This window comes from Rattus norvegicus, chromosome 14 (genome assembly GCF_021556685.1).
Source record: "Rattus norvegicus strain SHRSP/BbbUtx chromosome 14, alternate assembly SHRSP_T2T, whole genome shotgun sequence".
Classification (NCBI taxonomy): domain Eukaryota; kingdom Metazoa; phylum Chordata; class Mammalia; order Rodentia; family Muridae; genus Rattus; species Rattus norvegicus.
The window spans coordinates 82,516,977-82,538,051 of NC_141547.1; the positions used below are offsets into that span (position 1 = coordinate 82,516,977).

The 21,075-nt window shown below is 42.2% G+C and overlaps 1 protein-coding gene across 3 annotated transcripts in view; it reads left to right on the plus strand.

Moving 5' to 3' along the window:
• Eif4enif1 (eukaryotic translation initiation factor 4E nuclear import factor 1) overlaps positions 1-21,075 on the plus strand; it is a 42,716-nt gene that overhangs the window by 15,754 nt on the left and 5,887 nt on the right. For all 3 annotated transcript variants that reach the window (XM_087583321.1, NM_001107230.1, XM_087583320.1), the window contains exons 4-14: positions 464-591; positions 4,676-4,962; positions 5,504-5,705; positions 9,150-9,325; positions 10,233-10,368; positions 10,571-10,750; positions 12,643-12,875; positions 16,824-16,895; positions 17,269-17,452; positions 18,478-18,557; positions 19,098-19,237. In XM_087583321.1, the coding sequence (XP_087439447.1) occupies positions 464-591; positions 4,676-4,962; positions 5,504-5,705; positions 9,150-9,325; positions 10,233-10,368; positions 10,571-10,750; positions 12,643-12,875; positions 16,824-16,895; positions 17,269-17,452; positions 18,478-18,557; positions 19,098-19,237 (1,818 nt within the window). The remainder of the gene's footprint in view (positions 1-463; positions 592-4,675; positions 4,963-5,503; positions 5,706-9,149; positions 9,326-10,232; positions 10,369-10,570; positions 10,751-12,642; positions 12,876-16,823; positions 16,896-17,268; positions 17,453-18,477; positions 18,558-19,097; positions 19,238-21,075) is intronic.

The following is a 21,075-nucleotide window of genomic DNA, read 5'->3' on the forward strand; positions in this document are numbered from 1 at the left end:
TGTCCAGCACTCAGGAGTTAGGGACAAAAGGATCAGTATAAATCTGAGGCCAGCCTGGTCTACACAGTAAGTTCCACTCCCACCAGGGCTACATAGTGAGACTCTGTCTCAAATAACAAACAAACAAACAAAATTCTAGAAAAATATACACCCTACTTTCTAGGAGGTGCTCCTGGTCAGAAAGTTAAAGCTGCTTCTGCAGAACTGGGAAAGACCTTAGTGTGGAAATTACTGTAGTTCATACAGAGCCCGAGGTTTCTGTACTGACAGTTTGTTTGTGTTGCCTATTGGTGTTATCCGAACAAACTGTACTCAAGTAATAACTGTTTCTGCTTTCATCTTGAATAGGGTAATTATTTTGAAGCAGTCATGAAGGTTATCATGTAATCTAAAGAAATTTAGAAATTAGGGCCTACGAGACTTAATCTTCAAACCCTAACTGATGCTGTCCTCTAACCTGTAGTGATGGTGTCTGGGACCCTGAGAAGTGGCATGCCTCTCTTTACCCAGCGTCAGGGCGCAGCTCACCAGTGGAAAGTCTGAAGAAAGAGCCGGAATCAGATCGGCCTTCTCTGGTGCGCAGAATAGCAGGTAAGTGCACAATCATTTATTAATGGTAGTGTGATTGGGAGAACATGCTCCTGGCTGCCTCTAAAGTTTTACATATCAAAGAGAAATGTCATCAGAAAGCTCATTCACCAGTTGTAGTTTTCATAATGAGCAGAGTAAAATCATTCCTGTAGCAGTGGCAAGTTAGGCTCTGTGCTTTTGAATTATAAAGTACCATTGTCTTTGCTGGTGTGAGAGTGTTTGACAGCTTAATCCCTGTGGAATCACCTAGAAGGCAAGCATCCAGGACATGCTCGGGAATTACTTAGCCTTGGTCCTGCCTGTGAGGGATTGTCTTCATTAGGTTAACCAATTGATATAAGAAAGCCTGTCTTAACTCTGCGTAGGTCTGCTCTCTGGGGATTGATATTAAGTGGAGAAAGTGAGCACACATTTATCCATGTCCGCTTCCTGTTTGTGTATTAAATGTGACCATTTGTTTGAAGCTGTTGCTGCCTTGACAATTTTCTGCCATTATGGACTATGTCCTTGAACTACAAGCCAGAATAAGTCTCTTGTCCCTTAAGATGTTCAGTACCTTTTATCACAGCACCAGGAAAGGAAACTAAGACAGCTGGGTATATAGCATAGATTGTAGTGTGCTTGTCTCCTGTCTTAGTTAGGGTTTTACTGCTGTGGACAGACACAGTGACCATGGCAACTCTTATAAGGACAGCATTTAGTTGGGGCTGGCTTATAGGTTCAGAGGTTCAGTCCATTATCATCAAAGTGGGGCCATGGCAGCATCCAGGCAGGTATGGTATAGGAAGAACTGAGAGTTAAACATCTTCATCTGAAGTCCATTAGAAGACTGGTTCCCATGTGGTTAGGAGGAAAGTCTTAAAGCCACACACACAGTGGCACACTTCCTCCAACAAGGCCACACATCCAAGTAGTGCCACTCCCTGGACCGAGCATATTCAAGTCACCTCATCTACTGTGCATAATGAAGCCCTCATTTTAATTTCTAGCACTGAATAAATTGGGCATGGTAGTTCAAGACTCTAATCTGAGCACCCAGGAGGTCGAAGCAGGAGGATGAGAAGATGGAACTCATCCTGAGTTATACTTAGTGAGTGAGACTGGTCTAAATGAGACCCTGTCTCATCTTCTTGTTGACAGCTAGTCGTTTATGTCTTTAATCCCAGCAAAGCAGGCAGATTTCTGTGACTTTGAATGGTGAGACACTGAAAAATAATTAAAATAAGACAAAAAGCTGTTTCTGGTTTTAAAAAAAAAAACTAAAATAGGTTTTTCTTACTTGGGCTCTACTTCAAGTTGGTTTTTATTCGTGATATGCTTTTCTTTTCTTCTTTCTTTTTTTAATATATGTTCACTTTACATCCCAATCACAGCTCCCCTCCCTCCTCCCTTCCCAGTCCAACTTTCCAAATCTGCCCTCTATTGCCCTCCCGTGTTCAGAGAAGGGGAGCCTCCCCTTGGGTACCAACCCACCCTAGTCCCAGCAGGACTAGGCGCATCCTCTCCTACTGAGGCCCAGCTGGGGAGTCCAGGTAGGGAGGGGATCTATGGCAGAGAACAGAGATGGAGATAGCCCTAGTCCACTTGTTAGGGACCCACATGAAGACCAAGGTACACACTTCCTACAGATGTGTAGGGGTCTAGGTCCATCTCCTGTATGCTCCTTGGTGGGTCACCCAGGCTCTGTGAGCCCCCATGCTCCCAGGTTAGTTGACTTTGTGGGTCTTCTTGTTGTGACATGCTTTTCTTTTCTTTTCTTTTTTTTTTTTTTTTTAAAGATTTATTTATTTATTATATATAAGTACACTGTAGCTGACTTCAGACACACCAGAAGAGGGCATCGGATCCCATTACAGATGGTTGTGAGCCACCATGTGGTTGCTGGGAATTGAACTCAGGACCTCTGGAAGAGCAGTCGGTGGTCTAAACCACTGAGCCATCTCTCCAGCCCGTGACATGCTTTTCTTACCTTTATTGAGATTTACTTATAGAACCCTTACATACAACATGTTCTTTGATGTTCTGACATGCATATCTGTATGAAACCATCACCACAGTCAAAATAATAAGCATTCTTTTTCTCTCCTATAAGTGCTCTAGTGTTCCAGTAACTCCTTTTCACCCCCTTATCATTACCTCCAAGAAATGAACTGCCCTTCTAGATGAGCTAACACTCCTAAAATTGTATGGGACTAGAATTGTCACCATACGTTTTCCTCAGTGAAGCTTCTTTCTGGAATCAAGGTTACTCTATAGCCCAGGCTGGACTCGAACCCATATCTCTCTGGGTCAGTCTCCCATGAACAATAGCTGGCTTTATCCATGTTGTTGAATGTGTAGTTCATTTCTCTTTATTGTTCATTAATATTTTATTGTATAAATTCATCATTATATCTGTATCTGTGAACAGTAGTTTGAGTTGTTTCTAACCAAAGTTGCTTTGAATGACGTATGTGTAAGTATGAGCATGAACATAGGAGTATTTATCCTGTGAGTGAGTACTTAGAAGTATTATAGCTATTACATGTACATGGTGTTTTAAGGAACTACCCTGAGGCTGGAGAGATGCAATGGCCGCTTTTCCAGAGGTGCTGAGTTCAAGTCCCAGCATTCTTCAAGCTTCTTATTTTTAAGGTGGCTAGACATTTTATATTCCTGCTCGCAGTATTTTCAAGTTCTGCTTGCTCCACATCTTGGTAGCACTTAGAATCCTTAGTCTTCTTAATTCTAACCATCTAGTGGCACATAGTGCTGTCCACATCTCTTTGCTGAGGTGTCTGTTGAATTGTTTATCCTTTTTGTTGTTTTAGTTTTTTGAGACAGGCCTTACAATGTGCCCAGATTGATCTTAAATTCAACAAACAGTCCCTGCATTAGCCTACCACGTACTGACTGTATAGGCATTCTACACTATGCCCAGCTGACTTGTCCATTTTTTATTTTTTATTTTAAATTTACTTAAGGAGCCAAGCAGTGGTGGCATAGACCTTTAATCCCAACTCTTGGGAGGCAGAGGCAGGCAGGTCTCAGTGAAGTCAGCCTCATCTGCAGAGGGAATTCCAAGACAACCAAGACACAGAAAGACCCTATCATGAAAAGAAAGAATTAAGAATTTCATGCGCATGGTGTTTTGTATGTCCATCAGCATAACAGAAGAGGGCATTGATCCCATTGACTGCAGTTATAGATGGTTGTGAGCGGCTACGTGGTGCTGGGAATTGAACTCAGGACTTCTGGAAGAGCAGCCAGTGCTCTTAACCGCCCTTGAATTTCTAAATAGTGTCTAATTCTCTCTCTCTCTTTTTTTTTTAATGTATTGGTGTTCTGTACACACACACACACACACACACACACACACACACACACACACACCACATTGGTTCTGTACACACACACACACACACACACACACACACACACACACACACACACATACACACACACCACAATACATGCCAGAAGAGGGCATCAGATTCCGTTGAACTCAGGACCTCTGGAACAGCATCCACTGTTCTTAACCACTGAGCCATCTTTCCAGCCACGAAAGAACAGTTTTAAACTTTAAACAAATTTTGCTTACCAGGCCTTCTTACTGGATAACACTCTTGTTGCTGTGCCTCAAAAACACTTTGCAAAAAAATAAATTATTCAAGTCTTGTGCAAAAAGTAGATTAATCATAGAATTCATTTATTATGAAATACACTTGTTTCTCTGAAGAAAAATATTTTAAATTTTAATGTAAAAAAAATAGTTCTACAGAGCCATCTCATTGCCAAGCCTGACCACCTGAGTTTAGTCTTTAAAGACTGACGTGCTGACGTGGTAGAAGGAAAGAGCCTGTCCCCACAGAGATCCTCCACACAGGGGCCATAGCATACACACACACACACACACACACACTCTATAAGGTTCGTTTACCCTGAATCTCACACACACACACACACACATACACACACACACACACACACTCTCTCTCTATAAGGTTCGTTTACCCTGAATCTGTGGGTAAGCCCAGTTGCCAGCCGACGACAGGGTATCTAAGATGTTGGTTTGCTTACCTTTCTCTTTCCGGCATCTTTTCAGATCCACGAGAGCGAGTGAAAGAAGATGACTTAGATGTTGTTCTCAGCCCACAGAGACGAAGTTTTGGCGGTGGCTGCCATGTAACAGCTGCTGTTAGCTCCCGGCGCTCTGGCAGTCCATTGGAGAAAGACAGTGATGGGCTTCGCCTGCTTGGTGGACGAAGAATTGGCAGTGGAAGAATAATTTCTGCCCGGGCCTTTGAGAAGGATCACCGTCTTAGCGATAAGGACCTACGAGACTTGAGAGACCGAGACAGGGAGAGGGACTACAAGGACAAGCGTTTCAGGGTTTGTCCTCTAACCCCCTTGGTTCTCAATCTTTAAAAAGATTTATTTATTTAGTATATATACAGTAGTCTCTCTGCCTGAAGAGGACATCAGATGTCATTATAGATTTTTATGAGCCACCATGTGGTTGCTGAGAATTGAACTCAGGACCTGGAAGAGCAGTCAGTGCTCCTTCCTCTGAGCCATCTCTCCAGCCCCAAGTGCTTGGAAATTTGATGCTCACCTCCTTTGTACTGTGTTTCTCTGTTGTTGCTCTTACAGTGGTACAAAACCCGGGGCCACACACTTGTCAGCAAATGCCCTAGCCTAGTCTGAGTGGCATCCTCCTAACCCCACCCCAACCTCAATTACTTCGAGAAGCTGGGGATCACAGCCCACTCACAGTAAACAAGGAGAACTCAGATGGCAGTGCGGCCATGGTGGTGCACTTAGATTCGCAGCACAGCGTCCGCATTTAGACTTCTGTCAGTTCATTAAGACTGGTTAAAGTGCTCACATTAGAACCCTGTAGTCATTCAGTCTTGCTTCTGTACTTTTTCAGAGGGAGTTTGGAGATAGTAAACGTGTCTTTGGTGAGCGTAGAAGAAACGATTCATACACTGAGGAAGAACCAGAATGGTTTTCAGCTGGACCCACCAGTCAGTCTGAAACCATAGAGCTGACTGGCTTTGATGATAAGATTCTAGAGGAGGATCACAAAGGGAGAAAACGAACAAGGCGACGGACTGCCTCTGTGAGGGAAGGTCAGTACCAATTTTGAACTTGTTTTGAAGTAATGACATGATGATTGCTTTAATTGCATGGTTGGTGATGGGTACCAGATTGTGAAAGGTAAGTTTTTAGTGTTCTGGCTTTATTTTATTTTTGGGGTCTGTTTGTAAAGACATTGCCTGCCAAATATTTTAGGTATACTTTTATCATGATTAAGAAATATACTCATGGGCTGGAGAGATGGCTCAGTGGTTAAGAACACTGACTGCTCTTCCAGAGGTCCTGAGTTCAAACCCAGCAACCACATGGTGGCTCACAACCATCTGTAATGAGATCCAATGCCCTCTTCTGGTGTGTCTGAAGACAGTGACAGTGTACTCATATACATAAAATAAATAAGATTTTAAAAAAAATATAATCATAAGAGATCAGACTTGGGGGTTGGAGAGATGGCTTAGACGTCAAGAGCACTGACTGCTCTTCCAGAGGTCCTGAGTTCAAATCCTGACAACCAGATGGTGGCTCAACCATCTGTAATGAGATCTGGTGCCCTCTTCTGGCATACGGGCATACATGCAGGCAGAGCACTGTGTACAAGACTTAGACTTGGGGCTGGAGAGATGGCTCAGTGGTTAAGATCACTGGATTTAATTTCTACCACCCACATGATAGCTTATAACTGTAACTCTAGTTCCAGGGTTTCAAAACCTACATACAGGCATACATGCAGGTAAAACATCAGTGTACATAAAAATAAATTTCGTAAAAGAAAAGAACGTAGGCTCTCCTGGGTACTTATTTCAAGTATAATTGAAAGCTTGTGTATGTTTTGGCAGGTATTAAGAGATGGGAAGGGGTTGGGGATTTAGCTCAGTGGTAGAGCACTTGCCTAGCAAGCGCAAGGCCCTGGGTTCGGTCCCCAGCTCCAAAAAAAAAAAAAAAAAAAAAAAAAAAAAAAAAAAAAGAGATGGGAAAACACTTAATGATAATTAGTGTCAGTTTCCACAGACCCTAAAACAAATGTGGACATTAGCTAATGAAGTATATTTAAAAGTGAGACTAAGGGAGACATTGCAGTTCTCTTCTGTTTTCTCTGTTTTTGTACATTTTCAGTGCAGTAGGCTTTTTGTGTTTGTTTTTAAATGTGGGCACATATTCTTCTGGTTCAGGGAATTCATATGAAACTTGGGAGATTCTGGGGTTGTTGTTGTTTGAGACAGGGTTTCTTTGTAGCCTGGGCTATTCTGTAACTAATTCTGTAGACCAGGCTGGCCTCAGCCTTAGAGATCTACCTGCCTCTGCCACCTAAGTGCTAGGATTAAAGGCAGGTGCCAACACTACCCTGCTGGGAGATGCTGCTCAAGTGCCTTTGAGAGATGCCATTGTCTCAGAATGAAACAGCATCAGCCAGTGTGGCTATTTAACTCATGTCAGAGACCAAGCTTCTGTAGAAAATAATGTTTTCTGTGACTGAGATAAAATTCCAATGTCAGCCATTTATGCAGGGTTTTGTTCTGGGACAAGGCTTCATGTAACCCAGACTGGCACCAAACCCAGTGTGTAGCTGTGGGTGGCCTTGGACAGTACTGCACCATAATCTTTAGTACTGGGCTTATAGATTTGTCACCAAGGCCATTATTGATTTTTGTGTTTTAAACTGTTTGTGTGTTTATTGCGGAAGGTATCCAATTCGGAGACTGCATGTATACTGGGCAGACGCTAGTCTGATCTACATCCCAGCCCAGCAGCCTTTCTCTTCGGTTGCTTTCCTGTTACTGCTGTTCTGGAAATAGAGCCCAGATCCTAGAACTCGTAAAGCAAATGCTCTGCCCCTGGGACCTGTCCTTAGTCCTTGATTGGTTTTCTGTTGGTTTGGGGTTTGCTTTTTTTTGTTTTGTTTTGTTTTGAAGATTTATTTATTTTATGTATATGAGTACACTATTGCTGTCGTCAGACACCAGAAAGGGCATCAAATCCCATTACAGATGGTTGTGAGCCACCAAGTGGTTGCTGGGAATTGAACTCGGGACCTCTGGAAGAGCAGTCAGTGCTCTTAACCCCTGAGCCATCTCTCCAGCCCCTGGCTTTTGTTGTTTGTTGTGTTTTGACATAGGATCTGACTTGGAAATGCAATCGAGGGTAACTTTGATCTTCTGGTTTTCCTTCCTCTGCCTGATTTCTGGAATTACTGGCATGTGTTAGTAGGCTCAGTCTTATGTCGAGGAAGGGAATTGAACTGATGGGGTTCATTCATGGTTTGTGTTTGGTTAGGGTTTTTCTACTTTTTATTTATTTGTATATGTACACATATGTGCTAGGAGGCCCCGATGTGCCCCATCAACAGGCAGTTATGATTCCTGATATAGGTGCTAGAATGTGCACTCAGGATCCTCTGGATGAGCAGTATGTGCTCTTAGCCACTGAGCAATGTCTCTAAATGGGTGTGTGTGTGTGTGTGTGTGTGTGTGTGTGTGTGTATACATTTACGCAGGCACATGCTTACTATTGTGTATGTGTGTTTAAGCACTTGCAAATAAGTGGTTTTCAGAGTTTTTGTTTTGTTTTGGTTTCTTCTGTTTACATCATACTTTGCCTAAAATTAAAAGAGGACATTACTGAATTTCAGATATTCCTGGCCTTGAAGAGTAAGACAGAGCTGATTAGAGCAGGTTAGCAGTCTGCAAAAGTCTGTCTCACTATTGAATGTTGTAATAAATACCAGTATTTTATAAAGGGCAGTCATTAATGTACTGGGGAGATCAATGTGCTTAATAAGGTCTTTTTTCTATTTTTACGAGCTGGGGACCAAACCCAGGACCTTGCGCTTGCTAGGCGCGCTCTACCACTGAGCTAAATCCCCAACCCCAGGTCTTTTTTTTTTTAAAGGTAGGGTAGGTTTCCTAGAAGGGGTAACAGTCAGACCTTACATCAGTAATAGACCTTGTAGACAAGTAAAAATTGCCCATGTCAGTGGTACCAGATGCATGCATAAACACAGAGCCAAATAATTTGGCTTCAGAGACTTAAATTCAATTCTTAGTACCCACATTAAGCAGCTCAAAACCACATGTGTGTGTTACTAACTTCCCCAGAGGGAGCCAATGCCCTGTTCTCTGGCCTTCCAGAGACCTGTGCACATAATGCCATATTGCAAACACACACACATCCCTAACTAGGTTCTTCTTTTTTTTTTTCTTTTAAGAAAACCCACTGTATTAGAAAACTTGGCTTATTGAGAAGTGAGGCCACAGTCCTTTTCCTGCTCTGTTAATATTCTGTGTGGTTCACAAGGACTTTTTTCTCTTCCAGTTCTCAGAGACTGGGACTAAATGATTCATCATAAGAGGTGCCGTACCTACGACAAGAAGTCTGTTTACAGTCACGTTTGACTTCTGCGTGTGTTGATGGCTACCGGTACAGAGTAAGACTGGGCTATGTCCTTGATCAGGTGGTTTCTGTCTTGGTTTTGTTTTCAGGCATAGTGGAGTGCAATGGAGGGGTGGCTGAAGAGGACGAGGTGGAAGTCATTCTGGCCCAGGAGCCCTCTGCTGATCAGGAAGTTCCAAGGGATGTCATCCTACCTGAGCAGTCCCCAGGAGAATTTGACTTTAATGAATTCTTTAACCTTGATAAGGTGCCATGCTTGGCTTCGGTGAGTGTTACAACACATTTACAAATGTGTGATGGAGGGATTAGAGAATGACTCAGTGGATAAAACCCTTTCCATGCAAGTGTAAAGATTGAATGAAATTTAGATCTCTGAACTCGAGTAAGTGATAATGGTGGTCCTCCTGTAATTCCAGCACATAGAAGGTGGAGACAGGTTTCCTGGAGCAAGTTAGGTAACTGAACTAGTTCTGTTGGGGAGCTGTGGGCTCAACTGAGAGACCCTTGCTTCAATTTATAAAGTGGATAATAAGATGCCCAGCATCTACCTTGTGACCTCTACTTGCACACAGCATATGCCCACCCAAACACATGTGTATACCCCCACACGGGAATGACCATATATACATGTCACACACATACATACACACATGTGCACAAAATAAAAATAGACATGTATTTCGGAGTCTGGATGTGGAGTGTGTACCTATAATCTTAGCACTTGGGATGCTGAGACAAGAGGAGTTTGAGTCAGGCTGGAGCTACGTGATCATGTCAAGGCCTGTCTGACTGCATAGGAGAACTCATCTCAATTTAATAAGGATGGCGCGGCTAATTATGATTGAATTTCACCTAGTGTTTCTCTTTTTCCCCAGGGTTGAGTATCTTGTTTTGAGACAGGTTCTCACTGTGTAGCCTTAGATGGCCTAGAACTTAGAAATTAATGGCCTCTACCATCACTCCCCAAATGGTTTTTAGGTCAGCAGTATCAAAGGAAGTTTCAAAATCTATGGCTTAACATTTAACCTTCATGGCCTTTTCACCGTAGCCCTTTTTTTTTTTTTTTTCCGGAGCTGGTGACCGAACCCAGGGCCTTGCGCTTCCTAGGTAAGCGCTCTACCACTGAGCTAAATCCCCAGCCCCCACCGTAGCCCTTTTATCTTTCTTATCAGATGATAGAAGATGTTCTGGGAGAAGGATCAGTCTCTGCCAGCCGCTTCAGTAGGTGGTTCTCTAACCCAAGCCGGTCAGGGAGCAGATCCAGCAGCCTCGGATCCACACCCCATGAAGAACTTGAGAGACTGGCAGGTAAGATGACCTCACATTCTAGTCTTGTATGTCCGGTGGGCCTCCCCTGTCATGCTTCATTTTGTCTTCATTAATCAGTGGTCTGTAGTGTTAAAGAGGCTTTAGATACTGGAAAGCCTTCCGTTTCTATTCTTTTTATGCTCTGGAAGGGATGTTAATTCTCAGTGGGACCAACTGTGACTACATTTATTTACAAAATCAGGTTTGGAGCAAGCCGTCCTCTCTCCTGGACAGAACTCGGGGAATTATTTTGCTCCTATACCATCAGAAGACCATGCTGAAAATAAAGTGGACATTTTAGAAATGCTACAGAAAGCCAAAGTGGATTTAAAACCCCTTCTTTCTAGCCTTTCTGCAAATAAAGAAAAACTTAAAGAAAGCTGTAAGTATTTGTTGAGAAGCTGCTTTAGCTGTTTAATTTCATGTGTTCTTAAGTGTTCTAAGGAAGGAATAGTTTTATGTGCTACTTCTCATCAAGTCAGGCGCATGCCTCGAAGTTAGTTTCAGTGTTTTTCCAAAAGACCCAAGCACAGTGCCACACAGCCTTGAATCTTTTAAGCTCTGGCTGGCCTAGAACTTGCTATGTAAGTCAGGTTCGCTTTTATAACTCAGAACCTCTGGCCTCTGCCTCTAGAGTGGTGGTATTAAAGGCGTGCACCACACTTGTCTACTCTGGTTTTTCTTTACTGACCAGTAGCAGCCCAGTGAATGTTTCTGGGCTTGCCTGTTCCTCACACAACACTACCTTCCGTGTTCTCACTTAGGCAACAAGTTAGTACTTTGAGATCACAGTGCAGCCTTGTTGCTGTTGGATTCTTGTCCCTGGTAGCAAAGTCTGAAGAGACTTATTACAGGGTATCTTTCTGTGTGACACATGGGATCAAGTTTTTTGAGACTGTCTCTTTATGTAGTTCTGGTTATCACTATGTAGAGATCTTACCAAGGTTTGAAATCTCAAACCCCATAGTTCTGTCATCCCTGGCATCTAAATATTTTTGGTGTGGTTTATTCCATTTCTTCCTTTATTTTTATTTATTTATTTATTTATTTATTTATTTATTTATTTATTTATTTATTTATTTGAAAGTATGTTGTTGAAACTTCCTGACCCAAGGTTTCTGTGTGCCCTTTGACCCTTTAGTTCCTGAATAGAAGACACACACAGCTTTATATAAGCCTGAAACAGCACAGGAGCCGGACAGCTGCCTACCTCCATGTTGTTAGAGTCCACTTTCTTTCTTTTTTTTTTTTTTAATTAATTTATTTATTTCATGTATATGATTACACTGTACTCAGACACACCAGAAGAGGGCATCAGATCCCATTACAGATGGTTGTGAGCCACCATGTGGTTGCTGGGAATTGAACTCATGACCTCTGGAAGAGCAGTTGGGTGCTCTTAACCACTGAGCCATCTCTCCAGCCCTAGAGTCCACTTTCTTATTGATAACCCGGAGTCGTTACTTACTACTACTATGTTTCATCTGGGCCGCTCTCTACTCCAGGCCAGGCCTCGGGGCCACGTTTTTTTCAATGGTTCACCTAAACCCATGGAGGCTTCTCCTCCTTCCTCCTGCACCTTCTTCCTCACCTCATGGTTCTCTTTGACCCCAACCCAGTAAACCTCAACCCCACTTATATCTCTCTTCCCAGCTATTAGCTGTTGACATCTTTATTTACCAACCAGAAATGATTTGGGAGCACAGTCTACATCTTTGGGACAACCAGGTCCTGGGAGGCCGGTATTTAGCATTACAATAGATAACAAAAGGCCTGTATTTAGCATTACAATAGATAATCAAAGACCAGACTTCAAAAAATGAAAGTGAGACTCTGTATGTGCCCAAGGTGATGAGAGATACAGGGTCTCTGACTCTAGAGTTATGGGCAGTTGTGAGCTGTCTGGTGCGGCTGCTGGGAATTGAAGTCAGATCCTCTGTAAGACAATGTGGACTCTTCATCACTGAGTCATTTCTTCCCACAGGTGTCACTCTCCCCCTCTATTATCCCCTTTTTGTTTTTGAGACTAGGTCTGTTTAGTCCTTGCTGTCCTGGAGCTCACTATGCCTCCTTGAGTGCTCACCGTCTCCTTCGAAGTGTGTGATTTCAGCCTTATTCCTAACAAATTCATTTTAAGTGTTCCGTCTGTCTATTTCAGTGTCAGCCTTTTGGACAGCCTCACTACAGTGACGAAATAGTTGTCATTGGTAGCCAATGAGAATTCTTCCTCAACACCCTTTGCTTGGTGTAATAAGAACTTTCTCAACTTCTCAGCACATTCAGGGGTTGTACTTTCAGTGGAAGAGGTAGAAGCCGGGCTGAAGGGCTTGAAGGTGGACCAGCAAATAAAGAATTCAACTCCCTTCATGGCAGAACATTTAGAGGAGACCCTGAGTGCTGTGACTAGCAATCGGCAGCTCAAGAAAGATGGAGATATGACTGCATTCAACAAACTAGTGAACACCATGAAGGCAAGTGGGACTTTGCCTACCCAGCCCAAAGTCAGTGTAAGTATTCGGTACAACCTCGCCCAGCCTCTCCCACTGCAGTAATAAATAGGTTTGATGCAGGTATCCGAGTAGTTTGCAAATTTCTTTCTTTTTTTTTTAAAGTTTTATTTATTTTATGTAGATGAGTACACTGTAGCTGTCCTCAGACACACCAGAAGAGGGCATCGGATCCCATTACAGATGGTTGTGAGCCACCGTGTGGTTGCTGGGAATTGAACTCAGGACCTCTGGGAGAGCAGTCAGTGCCCTTGACCCCTCAGCCATCTCTCCAGCCCTGCATTTTCTTTAGAAGTTGTTTGGTCTTTGTTTGTCCCTTAATTATGGATATTGATTTGTTATTAGAAGAGGCATATCTGATGGTGTGTGTGTTTGGGACAGTAGTGTGGCCAACTAATTCAGTCTGCGTCAGTTAATGCAGTGCCTCTATGAAGTCTTTCCTAAGAAGGGAAGGACTGAGTTGTAGATTTTAGCCCTGTTTGGAGATACACATATCTAATATGTGGGGTTATCTATGCAAAAAGGAGAGGAAAAAAAGAAATTGATCCCTTGTGCTGAACTGGGCATAGTGACGTGTGCTTCTAACCCTAGTGTCTGTGAGGGCAGGAGCTCAGGGCCAGGTAGGACCACCTGATACCCATTTGTTTTATTTTGTTTTCGTTTTTTTTTTTTTCCCCCTAAGATAGTTTCTCTGTGTAGCCCTAGGTGTCCTAGAACTCACTCTGTAAACCAGGCTGGGGACAAACTCAAAGATCTCCCAGCTTCTACCTTCCAAGTGTTGAGATTAATGATGAACCATCACTGCCTAACTGTAGATAATGTTATAATAAAATTTTACAAGATTTATTTAATTATATTTGTATGAGCATTTAGTTTGTGTGTGTGTCTGTGCACTACTTGCATGCCTGGTGCACACAGGCCAGAAAAGGGCATCAGGCCCCCCTATGACTGGTGTTTCAGATGGTTCCGAGCCTCCATGTGGGTGAAGGAATATTTGTTCACTGGAAGAGCAGCCTGTGTGCTAACCACTGAGCAGCCTCACCAGCTCCCTACAGTAAAGTCTTTATTGTCACACTTTGTATATACTCAAATATCTAGATTGCCTGTTCTCTTGATTAGACTGATTAATTAAATTTAACTAAATCAATTAAAATACCAAAGGTGGAGCTGAGCATGGTGGTAAAGACTGATAGTTCCATCACTACTTGGAAACTGGAGGCAGAATAATTCCAAATTCAAAGGATAGCCTGATCTAGAAAGGTGCACACACACTGTCTGTCTGTTTCCCCCCCTTCTTCCCCCTCCCCCCCCACTCTGTATCTCTCTCAGTATATATTAAAGATGTGAGGGTTTTTTGTTTGTTTTATTTTAATTTAGTTTAGTTTGTTAAGACAGGTTTCTCTATGTTGCCTTGGCTGTCCTGAAACTCATGCTGTAGACTAGGCTGGCCTCTAACTCAGAACTCAGAGATCTGCCTGCCTCTGCCTCCTGAGTGTTCAGATTAGAGGTCTGTCCAGCACACCTGGCCATGGTAGTGTTTTTTACAAGACAATTATACTGTTAATTTACTAATAGTAAGAAGCTGCAATTGGTTTTGTTTGTATTTCAAGTTGCAGTTTGTTTTATATTGTAGATTGCTCCCCTAGCTTTAATTACTGAGTCGGCTCTCCAGCCATAATGCAGGTTTATAACACGCACTGATTTATAACATGCACTGATTTCCATCATAATGGTGTTTAGAGTGAGTTTCAGCTCAGTGTTAATGTGGCCCTATCACTTGTATACAGAATGATTGGGAAGCAAGACAGATCTGAAGGATGAAACCTAGACTCAGTTGCTCTGCTATATCAAGTCTGTCAAATTGAATTTGCCTCTTTTCCTCCTCAACCCTTTTTGGCTAGGAACTACAAAACGTGTGAACAGCAATAAATGTTTGATTCACTATGTCCTTTTACAAAGTATTTTGAGTGCATGTATGTATTCTTATGGGCATGTGTGCCACAACGTGTGTAGAGGTCAGAGGACAACTTGAGAGAGTCGTTTTCTCTTTGCACACTAAACCGTGGAGTTGATGTCGGATTGTTGGACTTGACAACAGGCACTTTACCTGATGATTGTCTCTCCAGCCCTGGGGTTTGTCACTGATTAGTTTTCATTCAAATCCTGCCATAGGGTTGCTTTCTCCTTTCAGCGTGAGTCTCCAGAGGTGGAGGCAAAAGAGCTGGGAGCAGTGGGGGAGGAAGCAGGAGAAGGGCAAGTTTGAGACCAGCTTGTGCTACATAGACAGACTCTCTGTCTTGAAGGAAAAAAGGGAGAGAGAAGGGAGTTCAGTATTTCATATCTCAACCTTTGATTGGTTTTGCACAATATTGACCTTCAGCTGTGAACACACTTGGTTTGATATTAGAGTGTCGTGCTGTTGTGCACATGTAGCTTCAGGTATGGTGGTGAAGTGAGCTTCTGACCCCTGATAATAAGCGGCTAGGTAAATATTTACACAGATTCAGAATTGTATCTGTGCTGGCTTGGTTTGCATTTGAGCTCCTGCTCTGTCTACTGCTGGGTACTAGTTCTCATCTGACTCTGTGCATCTGATAAAGTTCATCCCCAGACTGTCTTACATGGAATTGCTGACCCATGTAAATATGCTAAGCCATATGAAGTAAGTCACCTATCTATTGAAATCATCTGCATTTAGCCCTAATTCTAAAACCAACAATAAAAGGCTATGGACTTGGACGGATCCAGCCACTGGAAGGGAATTGCATCAAAGTACTACTGGATAAGCTTAGAGGCCACACAGTATTCAGACATATGGGGGTTGGGGGGGTGGGGTGTATACAAAGCAAGACCATTGGCAGACTCAGAGCAAAGGAGTCGTGTATTTAACTTAAAATAGTAACATTTAAGTTTCTGATTTTTTGGATTTTGAATTATGTTGGTCTGGCTGTCTGGAATTCACCATGTTATACTAGGCTAACTTTGAATACAGGTACACTTGCCTCTGTCTCCCAAGTGCTAGAATTTAAGGGCATGTGTTACTTGGCTAGGCCAAAACTTCAGAACAGTAACAATTCTGGCCAAAATTTGTATGTTGTTCATTATTTTTGTTTTAGTGTGTAATGCTTAGAATCAGTACCAGGACTTTGTACATTCTAGGAAAATGCTATACCTCTTGCCTAGTTCTTAGCCATTTTTTTGTGAAACCCATTCTTGCCTCAAACTCCTGATGATATTTCTGCCTCAAACAACAGAGTTCTAGAAAGAGTAGTGTACATGACTGTCATGCCTAGCTGTCATATTTCTTTTTTGTGAGTAGTGGTTTGTTTTGTTTTAAGGATTTTTATTTTAAATGTATTAGTGTTTTATCTGCATGTATATATGTGTATTCCATGTGCATTTGTGCCTATGGAGGCCAGAAGACATCTGATCTCCTAACTGGAGTAATAGATGGTTGTGAGCTGCCAGGTGGGTACTGACCATAGCGCCCAAGTTGGTCTACTGGAAGAGCAACCAGTGCTCTTACTCACTGAGCTCTCTCTCAACCCATTGTTTTTAATACTTTCTTCAGTCAGTAAATCTTGTTAATGACAATAATCAGTAAGGGTTCCTTCAAAATGAAAATCTCATAAATTGTGATATCTGTCTGAGTGCTTCTTGGTCTCACCTGTTTTTGATGGTGGGGGCAGGGTGTCATGATAACAGGAATGGACTACTCTGGCTTTGGGAATATTTCCTAATGACTCTTCATGCACATGGGAAGGATCTTTTGAGCTGCATGGGGTAAGAGACAGTTGGTTGAAGGTTTTCTGTGATGTTGAGTATTGAGTAATTCTGCTGTTAACGGTCAACTTCCTTGGGAGTTGCATATTTTTTGATGTATATGGTCTCCAATCTATAAATTGTGTTAAAACTGAAAACCGTTTTATTTATTTATTTTTTTTTTAGCGAAATCTTGAAAGTCACTTGTTGGCTCCTGCTGAGATTCCAGGCCAGCCTGTCCCTAAAAACATCCTACAGGTATGTTACAGTCTTATACTGATCCCTCAGAGTAACCTGTGTGAGACAATCAGAGATATACTGTTGCTACCTAAGATCATCTGTTACGTTGCTAATCCCAATTGATAGGGGGGTGCGATGGCTTTAAATGTTTGTTTTGCCAGTTTGTTGTTTCTTTGGAACTTGATTACTATCTGTATCTGTAGCCCTAACTTAAAGCAAATGTTAGTAGCTAAACACTTGGGAAATGTCTTCTATGTGAGCTCCCAGATCCGCAGTGCTGCATGGAAGAGGCATTGGCTGGCTTCAGAAAGTGAATTTATATTCCAAAGCTTCTAACTAGAAGGAAGAAGAAGTAGGTTTGTTCACAGGAATCTGGTATTTCTGCCTATAGGAACTTCTGGGTCAACCGGTTCAGAGACCTGCTTCTTCCAATCTTCTCAGTGGCCTTATGGGGAGCTTGGAGCCTACTGCATCTTTATTGAGCCAAAGAGCACCCTCTCCTCCAATGTCACAGGTGTTTCGAACTCAAGCCGCCTCAGCAGACTACCTTCATCCAAGGATACCATCACCCATTGGTAACTAGTGCTTTAGCAGTTCTGGAGATGGAGCCTAGAGCCTCATCCCTACCAGTTAAGCACTCCACCACTGACGTGGGTTCCCAACTCAGTAGCTGCTCGTACGCATGCCTGCTTTCCACCTGGGTCTATGCAGGTCATACTCATTCCCTAGAGTTAGGTCTTTGTCAAGGGCATGCTAAAGAATTTTAAAGAAAATGTATAAAGGTGTTAAACTGATTTCTGTAGAGAGTGTAGTCAAAGTGGAAGATAGTTTATTTTCTCCTTAAAGTCAACATATTCATAGTAAACTTCTTTGTATAGCTCTGTAGATTTCTTAGAGAAATCAGCTGAAAATGGTTAATTTGGATTCTTAGGTCTTCAATAAAGAACTTTAGGAAGCCAGGATGATGATGGTACACTTCTATAATCTCAGCACTTGAGATGGTGAAGCACAAGGATCTCAAATTTTAAGGCCATCCCGGGCTATATAATGAGTTTGGGGCTATATGAAGGAGCCAGTCACAAGTAGTGGCTCTCTGGCAAGCACTTGAAGTTGGTAAATAGGGAGCAGTGAAGTCCTGTAGTTGTGTCAGAATGTGCCTGGAAGAAGCGATTCCAGGGCTTGGTGTTTCTACCATGGAAACATTAGAAGCAGCTGTCTTTGCCTTTGCTGGTCATATGCCTTAATATGTGTCCACAGTTATGTAGAGTTGTGAGGAAAGAGTCTGATTGATCCTCAGAGCACCGGACTTTGCTTTAGTACCAACTGGTTTGTCAAGCACAGGCAGTTTGCCAAATAGACATGTTCTTAGCTCTCAGAAAAGGACAAATGTAACAACGTGCGTGAAGGTTACACCAGCAGGGAAAGCCATTAAGAGCTCTGCTTAAGGCCCACATACACACTGTGGGAGGAGAGGGAGAAGAGTACATATTATCAGGCCAACAAAGCATCGCTTAGGCCAGGGCCAACATGTTGGTCGGGTGCTTACGCTGTCCTGGGCTCTAATGCTTGACATCTATTGATTCTGAAACTTTCCTGGCAGGTTTCCCATCAGGACCCCAGCAACTACTTGGAGATCCATTCCAAGGCATGCGCAAGCCCATGAGTCCTGTCACAGCCCAGGTCAGCTGAGCTCTTTCTCTTTGCCTTTTCACTCTTGCTCTTGCTTGGGTACAGAGTTGAATTGCAACAGTAACGTACATGGGTTGTTCCACTATACGGCTATATGGCTATAGTTCAAACCCATACAGAGGAAAAAATTGCTGAGTGATGAGTATTATTTAAATTAAATTTTTTTCTTTGGATTTACTTACTTTATTTGAGTGTTTTGCTTCCGTTTATGTATGTGCTCATTGACAGAGTTTTCAGGAAAGCATTGGATCCCCTGGAAATGGGTTATGGATAGTTGTGAACTGCCTGCCATGTGGATCTGGGGATTGACCGTAGATTCTCTGCAATAGCAGTAAACGCTCTTAGCCACTGAGCTATCTCTCATCCCATATTTAAATTTTAAAAATATTGTTCAGTGGACACCAGCATAACTTATTAGTTATTTGCAATATTGAGTTTTCTCAGCTACTATTTAAGATATATGTTTATGGACGAGTTGAACCTCCTTGATCTTTTACCGATTGTCTGTCCTCTACTACTTCTGTTGATCAGATGAGCCAGCTAGAACTGCAGCAAGCTGCTTTAGAAGGGCTGACCCTGCCACATGACCTTGCAGTACAGACCACACCCTTCTACCAGCCTGGTTTTAGCAAACCTCAAGTGGACAGAACCAGAGATGGGCTCAGAAACAGGTAAATTACTAATCCTACTTATGCAGATTTGGTACTGATTTATAAATACAGTCTTCCTGAGACTGGTAAATCATATATATCATGAATTACATAGCATGAATATAATTTACGTATGCTGATTCAATGTGAGATAGGAATTCCATCCCACCACAGATGCTGTTGATAGAGGAAATGTGGGTGAAATCTCCAGGGTCCTCCAGGTCCCATTTGTCACTGTTACCTTTTTACCTCCCTCAGGTGACCACTGTCTGACCTTTATACAAATGATCACTAATTTCATTTTTTATTCTATATAACGTTTTGTGTTCTTAATTTGTAAATGACTTTTACATTCCAGTTGGCTAGTCAGGAGATAATATCTCATAATTGCACCTTACAATTTATTACAAATAAATACATTTTTTTTTAAATTTACAGTGTTACTACCAGCTAATTTTTTTTTCAGTGCTGGGGATTGAATTCATGGCCTTGGACATACTAGACAAGTACTCTATTATACATCATACCCACTAGCCCTTGTTTCTGAGTTTTTTTGGTTTGATTTTGGTTTTGGTTTTTTCTTTTAAGTCAGAATTTCTCTGTTTATCTTGACTGTCCTGGAACTCACTCTGTTGACCAGGCCGCATTCGAACTCAAGAGATCCTTTGTCTTCGGAGTGCTGGGTGTGCCTAGCTTTCTTTTCTTTTCTTTTTTTCTTTTTTTTTTTTTTCCAGATTACCTTAGCTTACTTTGTATTTTGTTTTTTGGGATTTTTTTTGTTTGTTTGTTTGTTTGTTTTTTTAATTTGTTTTGTTTTTGGGACGGGGTGGGGTCTCGCTGTTACATCATTGGCTGAACTAAAGTTCCTGGCAATCTTTCTGTGTGTGTTTCTAGAGTGATGGCATTGAGAGTAGGTGCCATTATGTCCAGCCCTTGGTCTTTTGAATCAAGGCCTCAGTATGCTGGCCTTGAACTGTGTGGCCCAGGGGTCCGCAATCTCTTGACTTTCCCTCTTGTGTGCTGGGATTATGGGTTTGCTCCTCACAGTCTGCTTAATCATCTAAGTGAGATGGTGAAGCCAAACCTGATGTGACTTTCTCTTGTCACAGATTGTGTGTACTAACTTAGAGTCAGTCTCCATGGAGGATTGTTACATCAGTTTGGTGGTAGAGCTAATGGATCCAGTCTTTCTTTTTACCATTTGTATGTGTTCCCACATGTGTATATCTTGTGAGCTTATATGTATGTACCATGTGTGTGCAGGATCCCCATGGACCAGACCACAAGGGGAAACTGGCACTGGAGTTACACATAATCATTAGCCACCATGTGGGTAGTGGGAGCTGAACCCCCTCAGCCCTGTAACCACCGAGCCATCTCTGTAGCCCGGCTTGTTGTTGCTGTTGTGTTTTTGTTTTTTTTTTTTTTGTTGTTTTTTTTTTTTTTTGTTTGTTTTTTTCTTTTTTTCGGAGCTGGGGACAGAACCCAAGGCCTTGCGCTTGCTAGGCAAGCGCTCTACCACTGAGTTAAATCTCCAACCCCGTTTTTTTTTTTTTTTTTTTTTTTTTTTTTTTTTTTTTTTTAAATTGTACTCGATACCTGTGGATGCATTTTTTGTTTTTTGTTTTTTTGGTCTGTTTCCCACTTTTGCCCTGCAGCCTAAGAGTCTGACGCCCTTGAGATTAGAGTTGTCATCTGTTCTGTTCAGGTTTGTCTCCTGCACGGACATTTTTCCTAACACAAAAATGCTGTTTACAAAAAGGAGTAAATGATAATTGTGTGAAACTTCCAGGTTTGGAGATTTTTCGCATATACACATAGAATGCATTGCTGTGTGCTCAGACTCATCTCAGAGTAGC